Source organism: Adiantum capillus-veneris, chromosome 15 (assembly GCF_014529385.1).
Source record: "Adiantum capillus-veneris isolate H3 chromosome 15, ASM1452938v2, whole genome shotgun sequence".
Taxonomy (NCBI): Eukaryota; Viridiplantae; Streptophyta; class Polypodiopsida; order Polypodiales; family Pteridaceae; genus Adiantum; species Adiantum capillus-veneris.
Window position 1 is genome coordinate 24,466,230 of NC_140945.1, and position 14,514 is coordinate 24,480,743.

At 43.7% G+C, this 14,514-nt stretch overlaps 1 protein-coding gene across 3 annotated transcripts in view; it reads right to left on the bottom strand.

Moving 5' to 3' along the window:
- The window catches only part of LOC147440402 (Alkaline-phosphatase-like family protein), a 189,560-nt gene that overhangs the window by 28,143 nt on the left and 146,903 nt on the right, over positions 1-14,514 (bottom strand). For 2 of the 3 annotated variants that reach the window (XM_086530143.1, XM_086530145.1), the window contains 6 exons: positions 12,321-12,404; positions 12,089-12,166; positions 11,899-12,015; positions 11,578-11,703; positions 3,304-3,342; positions 3,160-3,215 (listed from right to left, as the gene is read on the bottom strand). In XM_086530143.1, the coding sequence (XP_086386269.1) occupies positions 3,160-3,215; positions 3,304-3,342; positions 11,578-11,703; positions 11,899-12,015; positions 12,089-12,166; positions 12,321-12,404 (500 nt within the window). The remainder of the gene's footprint in view (positions 1-3,159; positions 3,216-3,303; positions 3,343-11,577; positions 11,704-11,898; positions 12,016-12,088; positions 12,167-12,320; positions 12,405-14,514) is intronic. The other variant, XM_086530144.1, reaches the window with a different exon arrangement.

Below are 14,514 nucleotides of genomic sequence, written 5' to 3' on the forward strand. Positions count from 1 at the left end.
TTTTGGACGCCAAATTTTAGACCTGATGCTTTTGAATTTGATGCTTTTGGAGGTGCGTACTTTTAGGACCTCTTGTAACACTTTATAACAATGCTTTGGGCCATTCTTCAGAGAGCATCTGGACATAGAGTCTTGGACCCTCGGGAGTTGTACCTTTGTGATCGGCAATCAATCAAAAAATATCAGAGGGGCGCGAGTCTTTGGGGCTAGTGCATCAGGGAATGGAACTTCGCCGTTTAGTGTCAGATTCACAATTTTGTAACAGTTTGGTCTCATAGGTCATTTTGGCCTTTTGAAGACGTTAATATAACATTTCATTTCATTTCATTTCTCTATCTATTCAAGTTCAGTTCATTTATTTGCAGTTTCTGTTCGTGTGTTGCTATTGATTTCTCGCTTGGAGTGTTCAACCCTGTAACATTCTTCAAACCACTCCACTTCATCGAATCTTTGCTGTTTTTGGTGATTATAATTTGGTGGCATCTTTGGCAGTCAATGACAATGACACAAGATGTCAGCCCGTCGATGATCCTTTGAATTTGTTTTCCAATAAAATTATATTCTTAGAATGTTGGGGGCATTCGTTCTCACGCAGATGTAATGTCAATTGTTGGAGACATTCTTAAGTTGGCTTGGGATGTTCTGTGAGCTGGAGCACAACAACTAGAAGGAAGCATGAGCTTCTTTCCATCATTAAGGCTATGTTATGTGGCTTCCTATTCTGGGAAGCGTAGATCTCATTCTAGGATGTTATGTTTGAGGTTGAGTCCTCTTTGCTATCCATTTTAGTGCAAAATGATTTGAATGGACACTACATTACCTTTGAAATGAAAAGAGTTTCTCTGGCTTGTTTGGTTGTATGTGCCTGAACCATCTTTTCTATGGGCTTCTCTTGCTTATACGTTGGCTTTGAGAAGGCGAAGGATTATTCTGGAGCATTTCAGCGTATGTACTTAGTCCTTGCAATCCTCTTCCCCACATGCAACAAATACACCTGAGCATAGGACATGCTTAACTTTCTGATCCTTTGTGCTTAAGCAAGACCTATGATCTTGGTTACATCAGGAGGACCCGAGCTCATATGGTTTCTATACAATGACCATACGCGGAAAATGCATACAGGTATAGAAGTATGGAAAAGGTACGGTTCATACCTACATGATATTATCCAAGCGAACCCTAAAATATAGGAAAACTATGCTGTATATCCCAATATTCCATAAAAAACATCATAACATAGACCACATAACAATCAACCTAGGTGAAGTTTCAGAACTTAAAGGAGTGATGGTAGTCGATAGTCGAAAGTAAAGAGTAAACAAGGGTTTAAGGCTGTAGCCTCTAGACAAATGTCAAAATCTACCATGACTTGTGACTCACATCATACATGTAGGACTTGGTAGGAGAGAGAAAATTCCATAATATGATGAGGAAAAGCAAGCCAAAACATAGTCGAGCAGACAAGACACTCGAGTAGCCACAAAAATCGTGCACACTGAGGGAAAAGTAAAATCAGCTATGGGAAACCATATGGACGATGGATATCTAAGAGTAACATAACTGTCCTCCAAGTCCTCACCAAGATCTGAGGGCTGTCATCCTCAAAATCGTAGGCCTGAGTAGCCACAAAGATTGTGTCCCAACATGGCTAGAAAATGGTTGGCTCGATGATGGCTGGCCATGTGTAGAAGGTGCACCAATGGCGACAAGCTCCAGAGTGTCGTCCCTTTCTGCAATGCATCTTGCAACTCTTGCAAGGCAAGCAAGTGCTCCTCATCCTTTTCATTGTTAAGCATCTCCAATGTGACCTCCATTCATTTATATCTTCTCTCTTTGAACTTGGAGATCAGCCTTTGTATGCAGGAAAAAAGCTTTTCCACATGAGAAGCGGAAACCCTATTTCTTCTCTTGGTGTGTGAGAGACACAGTGCTCCACTTTCTATCACATAGAGAGGCAAATGTTCCTTGAGAAAGCATTCCAAGAGCCAATACTCTCTAGAGCAGAACTCACTGCTCTTGTGTCATCTACAGAGTGCAGGTGTGATCAATTGCAGTTTTCTGTTTTTCGGTGAGTCATCCCTGCAGAGAGTGATAGAAGTGGTATTAGGGATCAATCTTCTTCTTGTTCTCACAAGCGGAATGATCGTTCTCAATGGAGACAAATCTGCATAAACCTCTGACTTTGATAGAGAAAACAAGTGGAACTTAAAAGAATTCCACGAGACACTCCGGTTTCCTAGAATCCTCTCGTTTCTGAACTTCACACACCAATTGCTTTTGATATGAATATTTGGTGGACCTTGTTCGAGATTACAATCCGCTATTACTTTGGAGAGGGTGAAAATTTCAGGAATCTTTATGAGATTCTTTAACAGCTTCGGCCACATAACCACCACAAACTCATTAGCCTCTGACGAGAAGATCCTGAGGTGATATAGCACAGCTATCAGACCTATAAATATCTGGAAGATCCCTTGCTTATAGGTCAGTGGATGACATTTTACACCCACTGTTTGGTATGAGATGGAGCTACATATTGTTTATGATGACCCCTCTGGGCATGAGACTCATCCATATCACTATTGGGTTCATCCTTCACGCCTCCACGTATAAGATTAGCCCACCCCATTCATCATATCACCTCTCTTGATAATCTATCTATTGATATGTGTAAATAAAATGTTAAAAGATGAGGAAGAAAGATGTAAGACAAATGGGACTTTCAGACAAGCTAAGCACTGATACTCACAGTTTTAATGAGATAATGATACCTACGGGAAGACTGTCTCAAAAGTTAAAGATAGCATCATGATGTCTGGAACCACATGCAGAAAAACCTAATTAGGGATCTTAGGCTGTGGATACTCATCAACCCGAGCACTTTGTCATATGGACATTAGAATTTCAAAATGGCATAATCACATTCTTGTTATTGACATAGCATCATTTTCTAAATTTAAGGGGGGCAAATTTTGTACAACAAAATTTCATCTTATAGGCATTGACTAGAGTTATCCTTGATGTATCATAGCAAAAATATAAACAAATACGCAGCACTTTTGTCAAAAGCAGTTTTGCAAGAAACCCATCAAAATAATCTGACATCACATGCTTTTCTTTGCAGCCATTCTAACCAAATTCCTTGCCTGCGAAGCATACCTTCCATAGGGAAAAGGAATTCCTATAAGAGCAGCAAACGTTGCAGCAAAATCCAGCTGGCCAAAGTTTAACGAAAACTCACTTTTCCATGAAGCTACTGGTGTCCTACAGAACCCAAGTACAATAATAACAAGACCAACTTACCTGTTGGAAATTGCATATGCAGTAGTTGCTTTCTCTTACCTGACGAAATGCATATATACCTTTATAAAGGTTGGAAACAACACTTTACACAAAACATGAAATCTTGGCACACAGGCAGAAAATTATGAAGCTAGCTGAAAATCTCGTCATATACAATCTCCTCCTTTCCGATCTCCTATAGATTGACTTTCCCCCCTCCACTCTTCTTTACCCATTCGGGTGCCCACCTTCTCATTCCTGCCCTTGTACCAATCACAATCTGGTTTGTGTTCATGTTCTAATTTCTCCGTACTTTCCATGTTTCTAGGATATAGACATTTCTAGGCATTTAGGATTCTCGGTAATTGAGCGCCTATTCAATATTATAGATTTTCACACAGACATCCAAAAAAGAGCTAGAGTATTTGACCCACACCCAAGGTTTTTCTCGTTTGTTCACTTCTTGCATCGATTATTCATTTAGTGCTTGTACATGTCCCCTTTGGAGTCTTTCCATCCCAATTACAGGCTAGCAAGCTTTGGAAATACTCACTCTCTTCCGATGCTCTCTCTCTTACTCTCGCTCTCTCTCTCTCACACACATTGTACTAGAGTCACACATGGATGTAACCCTTTGGTCTCATAGGTCATTTTGGCCTTTTGCAGACGTTAAAATAACATTTCATTTCATTTCTCCTCTCTCTCTCTCTCTCTCTCTCTCTCTCTCTCTCTCTGTGATTTACCTATCCCAGCTAGGATTCCATAGTATTTTATTTTGTCATTTTGTCATTCTGTCATCTTGTTACTCTGACTTTGTATCAGATCCACCACATTGTAACTTTCTGGTATCATAGGTCACTTTGGCCTTTTGAAGACGTTAATATAACATTTCATTTCATTTCTCTCTCTCTCTCTCTCTCTCTCTCTCTCTCTCTCTCTCTCTCTCTCTCTCTCTGTGACTTTGTATCAGATCTACCACCTTGTAACTTTCTGGTCTCATAGGTCACTATGGCCTTTTGAAGACGTTAATATAACATTTCATTTCATTTCATTTCTCTCTCTCATAACACGTCTTGAGTTCAACTCATCGTCGGCTAGATCTTTAAGGTCTCTTGGGATAGTTTCCTACGACATTAAAACTCTCTTCTTCTCGGGTGTGTGTGCGCGTGCGTGCGCGCTAATAAAGAGAGGAAAATGGTATAACCTTTCTATCAACCAAGTGTGATAGATTGGTTATGCCATTTCCCTCTTGAATAACAGGTCTTGAGTTCATCTCCTCGTCGGATAGATCTTTAAGGTCTCTTGGGATAGTTTCCTACGACGTTAAAAGTCTCTTCTCTCTTCTTCTCTCTCTCTCTCTCTCTCTCTCTCTCTCTCTCCCCCCCCCCCCCCCCCCTAGCTACATGGACACACATATGTCTCATGGTTTGCAGTGTGCCATTGGTCAGATACACACATCCTCACATCAGCTGGAGATTGAGACTGGTAGATTCAGAGGGATACGAGCAGAGGGATACGAGCAGACAGCAGGATATGCTGCTTATGCCAGCTAGAGCCAGAGACAGAGCTACATCACTAAGTCATTGCACAGTGTACTATGAGATACGGGGCCGTTTCCACTGCTTATTCAGAGAGGGTTTCGGTCCTTTCTATATGGTCATGCGTTATGAGGATCAGAGATGTCTTGGGCTATATCTACTGGAGTTACATAGATAAAGAGACAGTCCCAGAGACAGATTACACATTTCTTTTCACTAGATATGGGACAATCCGAAGAGCAGCAATCATTGCAGAGCTCGGCCCACAGTCATTCAACCACTACCCGCACTCTCATCGACTGAGCATTGGAGCTACGGAGATCAAGACGGACACGATTGAGGAGAGGGGCTACACAACATCGACGGAGACTACAACAAAGGATTCGAGCCATACTGTCTCGACATCCACAGTGCAGATGAGGATGGATTCTAGTAGTAGTATCTTTGTTCTAGTTCTTTTGTGCCCAAACATGGTATTAGATTCACCATTTTGTAACAGATTGGTCTCATAGGTCATTTTAGCCTTTTGAAGACGTTAATATAACATTTCATTTCTCTCTCTCTCTCTCTCTCTCTCTCTCTCTCTCTCTCTCTCTCTCTCTCTTTCTCTCTCTCTCTCTCTCTCACACACACACACACACACACACACACACACTCAGTATAGTACAGCCCGAAGGTAGGTCACATACCCGTTATACATTTACACCAGAGACTGACTCAGTTTATACAAAGGAGATCTATAGCCGTCTATGCACAGCTGGTCCTGGCCTCTCAGTGGAGGAGTGCACCACTTTACTGATTGAGACACTGCATGGTGCAGCATTAGAGGCATACCCACACACTCAACCGGGTCGGAGGTGGTATTCTGGAAGCATGCCCCAGAATAGTTGGTATGATAAGGAGTGCAGAGAGATGAGAGTCCAGCTTCAGAGGGATCTTCTTTTAGGAGTCATCACTTATAGACAATTTCGGATTGCTTCCTGACGCCTTGTGCGACGGAAGAAACGAGCTTACTTGGCCCAGATGGAGCGAGACTTGTATGAGCTGTTCTTGAGTAGAAACTCAGGAAGGCATGGTGATTCTTTCATGAGCACTCCCCTCCCCCAGTGATTACGTCTCTTGATGTGTGGGGCCAGTATGCCTCATCGTTATATACGGTTCCTGGTCAAGTCCCCCTTCTAGATCCTACAGAGCCATGCCCACCTACCAGCACCTTCTTTACCATTGAATGGTAAAGAGAGCCATTGACAGGATGAGGACCAGCAGGGCACATGATCATGATGGTCTAGTAGCAGAGCACTTTACACATGCTAGAGATATGTTGGTAGAGGTTCTTGCAGTGTTGTTCAATCGTGCCATGTGTGAGGGGTTACCTGAGACTTGGAGATTGTCTACTATTGTGCCTATCTTGAGAGCAGGTGATCCTATAGAGCCTAGGAATTACCGCACTATTATGGTTGGGCACACATTGGCACGGTTGTATGCATCCATTCTTGAGCAACAATTGAGTAATTGGATATAGGGTGAGGGTGTACGAGCAAAGGGCCAGGCCGGTTTCAAGAGGGGTTTCTCCACTCTTGATCATATTCTGACACTCAAAGCCATCATTGAGGAGGGCAGGTCAAATGGGAGACGGATTTATTGTAGCTTTGTGGATTTCCGCAAAGCATCTGACATGTTACCGAGAGCTCGATTGATGCGTAGACTGCAAGAGATGGGGGTGCCCATAGTGTTGATTTGGGGGATTATGGCTCAATACAGATTAGTGATGGGACATGTACGCACTCCGGAGGGGATATCTGATTTAGTTCACTCCACCATTGGGGTGAAACAGGATTGCCCATTGTCTCCTACTCTATTTGGTATGTATGTTGATGAGGTGTCTGATTACATTGACAGAGAGGGTGATAGAGGTGCCCAACTGATAGGGACATGGATCCCATTGTTGTTATATGCTGATGATATTGTGTTGATCTCTGACTCACCAAAGGGTATGCAGCGACAGTTGGATGCATCGCACAAATTTGCAGAGGATAGTGGATTGTCTGTAAACCTTGGTAAAACTAAGGTTATGGTGTTTAACACCACCACAGTGGATCAGGAGATTAGCACCGACTTTCACATATGGTCAAGAGATCGTAGAGTATACAAATGCATACACTTACCTTGGGGTTGTCTTCACTGGGCCGAGGTTTTCTTTGGGGAGAGCAGTAGAGACTAGACTGACTAGAGCTTATGCGGCCTTGACAGGCTTGGAGAGGATGTGTTCGCACGTTCAGTTCCAGGAACCTCGGACAAAGTTATGGCTCTTTGATACTTTAGTAGCATCAGCTATGTTGCATGCGGTGCAGATATGGAGACCTTCTGTAGGCCAGGATGGTTGAAAACGTATGGAGAGGCCCTTGGTATCTATGATATCTCGACAGATAAGAGCCAAGGCCTCCGTACCCCACGCTATCATTCGAGCAGAGCTAGCTGCCCCCCCTATGGAGATTCAGTTCTTGGGAGACTTGGAGAGCATGTGTTCGCAGGTTCAGTTCCAAGAACCTCGGACAAAGTTATGGCTCTTTGATACCTTAGTAGCCTCAGGTATGATGTATGGGGTGCAAACATGGGGACCTTCTGTAGGCCAAGAAGGTTGGAGATGTATGGAGAGGCCCTTGGTATCTATGATCTCTCGACTGATCAAACCAAAGGACTCCGTACCCCACGCTATCATTCGAGCAGAGCTAGTTGCCTCTCCTATGGAGATTGAGGCGCTTACCAGATCAGTCTCCTTTGTGCACAGCTTGTGGGATACTACTAGAAAAACATATGCTAGACTAGCCCTTGAGTCTTCCAGACAGTTAGCTCTTTAGGAGGACACTTCATGCTGGTATGCACAGATGACATCATGGTTTCAGACGCATCGTTTCACCATGGACAGGCTTCCCCCTTTCTAGTACTCTCTTCAGGCACCCTCGATGTCTCTTACACGGGTGGAGATTACTAGACTCATTCGTCAGGACCTGATCCAGCTGGATACCAGGAGGACATGGATAAAGCCGCCACAGGAGTTGGGCACGAAGATGGCTTTCTATAGAGAGCATCTTCTCCACCTCACAAGAGATGGGTTTGTGATTCGACCCAGCTACATGGACACACATATGTCTCATGGTTTACGGTGTGCCATTGGTCAGATACGCATATCCTCAAATCAGCTTGAGATTGAGACTGGTAGATTTAGAGGGATACCGGCAGACAACAGGATATGCCGCTTATGCCAATTAGAGCCAGAGACAGAGCTAAATACATATGTCATTGCACAGTGTACTGTGAGATACGGGGCCGTTTCCATTGCTATTCAGAGAGGTTTCGGTCCTTTCTCTAGGGTAATGAGTTATGAGGATCAGAGATGTCTTGGGCTATATCTACTTGAGTTACACAGATATAGAGACACTTTACTGGGGAGAGATAGAGAGAGACAGTCCCAGAGACAGATTACAGATTTCTTTTCACTAGATATGGGACAGCCAGGGGAGCAGTCATCATTGCAGAGCTTGGCCCACACTCATTTGGCCACTACTGGCACTCTCATCGACCGAGCAATGGAGCTACAGAGATCCAGGCGGCCACGATTGAGGAGAGGGGCTACACAGCATCGACGGAGACTACATCAGAGGATTCGAGCCATACTCTCTCGATATCCAAAGTGTAGATGAGGATGGATTCTAGTAGTAGTATGTAGTTCTTTTGTACCCAGACATGGTATTAGATTCACCATTTTGTAACAGATTCGTCTCATAGGTTATTTTGGCCTTTTGAAGACGTTAATATAACATTTCATTTCTCTCTCTCTTTACATATATCATTGCACAGTGTACTATGAGATTCGGGGCCGTTTCCACTACCTATGCAGGGAGGGTTTTGGTCCTTTCTCTAGGGTCATAAGTTATGAGCATCAGAGATGTCTTGGGCTATATCTACTTGAGTTACATAGATATAGAGACACTTTACTGGAGAGAGCTAGAGAGAGACAGTCCCAAAGACGGATTACAGATTTCTTTTCACTAGATATAGGATAGCCAGAGGAGCAGCCATCATTGCAGAGCTCGGCCCACACTCATTCGACCACTACCGGCACTCTCATCGGCCGAGCACTGGAGCTACGGAGATCCAGACGACCACGATTGAGGAGAGGGGCTACACAGCATCGACGAAGACTACAACAGAGGATTCAAGCCATACTCTCTCAAGATCCAGAATGCAGATGCGGATGGATTCTAGTAGTAGTGGTCTTTTTGTACCCAGACATTGTATCAGATTCACAATTTTGTAACAATTTGGTCTCATAGGTCATTTTGGCCTTTTAAAGACGTTAATACAACATTTCATCTAATCTCTCTCTCTCTCCCAGCCTTGCTTTCTGGTCTCATAGGTCACTTTGGCCTTTTGAAGACGTTAATATAACATTTCATTTCATTTAACATTTCTCTCTCTCTCTCTCTCTCTCTCTCTCTCTCTCTCTCTCTCTCTCTCTCTCGCTATCCCAGCCTTGATTTCTTCTCTCTGCTGCAGTTTAGGGTTTTGCTTGTAGATTAGGGTTTCATTGATCTGCCGCAGATTAGGGTTTTGACTGTAAATCAGGGTTTGCCTGGTTTTTTAGGGTTTTGCTGCTCCTGCACCTGCTCCCAGCCTTGGGTGATCCCCATCAGCAGTAGTACTAGTGTTTCAGCCCAGCGTTCATTCAGTAACTCCAGCGTTGGGATCAGTATCATCGCCAGTTTTCAGCAGTACACCAGTGTTGGTTCATCATCAGTCCAGCGTTGGTATCTCATCAGCAGTCCATTTTCAGAGCATTAGCATCAGCGTTTCAGCCATCAGCACCCGCAGTCAGCACCAGCAGTACCATCCCCCAGTTCGGCCAGTGTTTCCAGGATTGCCTTGACGTAGCAGCAGACCAGCGAAGCCTGCAATCCACCAGTGTTTCCTGGCAGCAATACCAACAGTACCTCAGAACCAGCAGTATCCCAGTAGCACCAGCATTCATTCATAGCATCAGCTTTCAGCTAACACTCAATAAGTTGTATTAGAGTCGTGCAATCTAAAGTAAATACCATTCCCGTAACGGAGTGGGGGGCCTTGGAGGGGGCTTTGGGACCTCATTAGAGGACAGCTATGTATGCATAACTCGAGTAGTGATGGAGGTCATGAGCACTTCACCAGTTTGCAGGTCCCATACGAAGGCAACCTTCATGCTTACAAACAAGCGGATAACACAAATGAAAGGGAGATGAAGGAATGGAAAGCAAAGACGGAAGGATGGTGGAAGGAGAAGGCCAACCTTCTTCAAATGCTCCTCAAAGAAGGCGCGCCATGGAAGAAGGAGAAAGAGGACTTGCACGCAGAGATACAAGCACTTAAGGCGGATTCACAGGCAATCAAAGTACAGGTCTCAACCCTCAAGCGAGAGCTTGTTGATAGAGCAAACAGTGGACTAGAGGAAGGTGAATGAAAGAAGGAGAAAGAGGACTTGCACGCAGAGATACAAGCACTTAAGGAAGATTCACAGGCACTCAAAGTAGAGGTCTCAGCCCTCAAGCGAGAGCTTCTGGATAGAGCAAACAGTGGACTAGAGGAATATGAATTCCAACCCTCAGTGATAGAGGAAATCAAGGTCATCAAGGAGAAGGTACGGATGATCAATGAGGAAGAGAAACAGAATGTGGCAAAGACGTCTTCGTGGATGGGTGTGATTACGAAGCCACAGAAGAAGGGCGGATGAGGCCGAGAAATGGATAGAAATCGTTGGGAAAGGGAAAGAAACCACATCTATCCCCACTCCTACAATCATCATGACTTCAGAGGAAGAGCAGGGAAGGAGGACTAGAGCTTCGCATGTACGAGTAACCGGTCTAAAAGACCGAGATGATGTGGAAGGGGAAGTCAAATAACTGCTCCACATAATGGGTAGTGAGGCTACTCATACAAAGGCATGGAGGGTCGGGAAGAAGAGACAAGGAAATGGGGAGACTTCAAAGGAGAGAACTTTAATCATGCGTTTCCAATCCATGGAGGCAAAGAAGGACTTCTTGAAGAGGCGTTCCTACACTAAAGAAAACGGCATATTCCTTGGAGATGACCTCACCCTCTCATAGCTTGCGCATATGAGAGAGGTAATGGCAGAGATTCAAGTGGCAAGGAAAGATGGCCTTCTACAGAGATGGTCAGGTGGTGATTGGAGAGCAGCGCTCTACATGATCAAGGGCCAAAGCTTAAGCTCTACCCTCTTGAGTCTCGACTCTCAAGCTCTAGCCTCTTTCAAGCTTTCAAATTTAGACTCTACAAGGCTATAAGCTCTCCCCCTCTCTCTCAAGCTCTCTCCCTCTCTCTCTCAACTTTCAAGCTCTCTCTCCCCCCTTCCCTCTCTTGGATCTTCCCCTCTCAAGCTCTCAAGTCTACACGACACACGTTTGCCATAGTAAGGCTGAATGGTCTTCAAATCAAGTATTTTGTGAGTGTCAAAGTCAAAGGACTCTGGTACTACAATTCAATCACACAAAGCTTATAATTGCATTATTTGGGTGGTTTTATGCATCCCGTTCCGTGCCGTCCCGTTCCGGACCCCTCCCCGTTCCCCCGTTCTGCGAGGATCCTGTGGCTGCTCCCATTCTGCGTTCCGGGTAACTCTGATGCCAACGACCTTCCTCTATCTCAAACACATCTCACAAAACAATATCACCAAAGAAAATTGATAAAAGTATTGAACAGCACATACTAAAAGGAGATGTTTGGATACCAATGAGGGTGGGATATCCAGATAGCTTATGCATGATGAATCGCATGACTGGGAAACAGGATGAGTAGGCTGCTGTGCACTCCATGCAAACAAGGCTGTCTCTACCTGACAACATTTCCGTATATACTTAAGCTTCAACATAGTCAGATCGAAAATGACATTGAATGCAAATGCATACCTGAAAAAGTCCAAAAAATGTTCAATTAAGTTGTCAAAGACCTTATATTGCAGATCACAAAATCTTGCATCAGCTGTTGCATTGTCATGCTAGATGCGACAAAACTAAATTTCAAGATGTACCTCTTCCAATGTTCCTCCACCATGGTCTCCATTTAATGTCTGACCATGATCTCCCAAGACAAGAAGTAAAGTTTCATCATGTTTTTGAGACTCATTTCGAAGGATTGCAATAACATCCTGTACAAAATCTGCTCAGAAATGGCAGTATGTATCCCAGAGATGAAATGCAACTGTAGAACAAGAAGGTCACCTCCACCACTTTGTTATATTGCTCTAGCTTCTCAACCATCTGTGTAGACTCTACACCAAATATGTGGCCCACATGGTCCTGATTTCCACAAAAAAGAAACACATAGAACGAAGGTAAGAGTTATGCAAGCAATCAAGACACCTTGAATACAAGATATATAAATCTTATATAAAGCGAGCTTGATTCGCAAACAAAATTAAAAATATTGTGAAGACAATCTGCAAAAGCATACCACCCCAAGAAAATGACCAATAAGAACATCCCAATTATCCTCATATAGCGCCGGAAACAAATTCTCTAAAACGCCATTATCAACCTGTCCAAAATGCAATTAATGAAACCACTGTAAAACCTCTCTCTCTCTCTCTCTCTCTCTCTCTCTCTCTCCATCCAGAGTGCAGATGAGGATGGATCCTCACCATTTCTTCCATCTTTGTTTCACACACTGTTACATCCAGTTTACCGGGTACCTATTGTATCAGCTGCTACACCCACGTAGTTTTAGATTGTAGTAGTAGTAGTAGTATTTTGTTCCACTTCTAGTTCTTTTCTAGTTCTTTTGTACCCAGACATGGTATTAGATTCACTATTTTGTAACTGATTGGTCTCATAGGTCATTTTGGCCTTTTGAAGACGTTAATATAACATTTCATTTCATTTCATTTCTCTCTCTCTCTCTGACTTTGTATCAGATCCACCACATTGTAACATTCTGGTCTCATAGGTCACTTTGGCCTTTTGAAGACGTTAATATAACATTTCATTTCATTTCTCTCTCTCTCTCTCTCTCTCTCTCTCTCTCTCTCTCTCTCTCAAACACACACACACACACACACACACACACATCAGCTCGAGATTGAGACTGGCAAATTCAGAGGGATACTAGCAGATAGCAGAATATGCCACTTATGTCATCTAGAGCGAGAGACAGAGTCACATTACATATGTCATTGCACAGTGTACTATGAGATATGAGGCCGTTTTCATTGTCTATTTAGAGAGGGTTTTGGGCCTCTATCTAGGGTCATGAGTTATGAGGATCAGAGATGTCTTGGACTGTATCTACTTGAGTTACACAAGCATAGAGACACTTTACTAAGGAGAGCTGAAGAGAGACAGTCCTAGAGACAGATTACATATTTCTTTACACTAGAAATTGGACCCCCAGAGGAGCAGCCACCAATGCAGAGCTTTGCCCGCACTCATACTACCACTACTGGCATTCTCGTAGACCGAGCATTGGAGCTAGGGAGATCTAGACGACCGCGATTGAGGAGAGAAGCTAATACAGTATCGACGGAGACTACAGCAGAGGATTCGAGCCATACTTTCTCGACATCCGGAGTGCCGATGAGGATGGATCTCTACCATATCCCCCCCCCCCCCCCGCTTCTCTCATTGTACTACACATTGTCCTGGTCACCTTTTGTATTAGCTGGCGCATCCATATAGTCCCAGCTTGTAGTAGTTGTAATTTTTGTTTCAGTTCTTTTGATTCCGGACATGGTATCATATTCACTATGTCGTATGAGCTTGGTCTCATAGGTCATTTTGGCCTTTTGAAGACGTTAATATACCATTTTATCTCTCTCTCTCTCTCTCTCTCTCTCTCTCTCTCTCTCTCTCTCTCTCTCTCTCTCTCTCTCTGTGTGTGTGTGTGTGTGTGTGTGTGGCAAAAAAGTGGGGCTTGGTACCCTTCTGTTTTATGTAATCAAGATTACAAACACAAAGGCATTACATCAGCCCGTAGGCAAACACATAATGATATGATAGTGAAAAGAACCCCTCAAATATTCAATGATTACATACCATAGGGGAAAACACTACCAATGATGCAAAGCGACAAAAAATGGATGATACAACAAAAGCTAGGAGCATGGGAGTGAGGGAAGCAAGTAGCAGAGAGCTGAAGCAGAAACAGGCTACCGTGAGTCGAGAAGAGGCCGAAAACTCCACCAAAGAATCTCCGATAGCCGATTCCAAATCTCCAAGGCCATATATAATGGCGCATCCCAACAAAGGAGTCATCACCGCCACAAGAAGACTCGGCACCAAAAATCCGGGAGAGAGATAACCTCTAGCCATCCCTGACAATGATCAACAGGGCTATGACATTCTTAAACCTGCAAGCAGAAATAGTATATGGTGCAAATCTAAAGGCAAGGCAGGAACCACCCACCAGCCCACTCCTACCAAACCAATTCCAAACCTAAATCACCCATCAAAAAAGGAGAAAAAACAAAAAAGAACAAGCTGTAAAAGGCAAACACACGCACACACACACCTCAACCACAAATAGTCATGCAAAACACACTCACCCCAAGCACATGCAGAACCACAAGCACAAGCATCACACAAAAGAAATAAGGTGCATACAAGCAAGCAAGCTAAACAAACACAAATCATGAGAAACAAAGAAAAATACT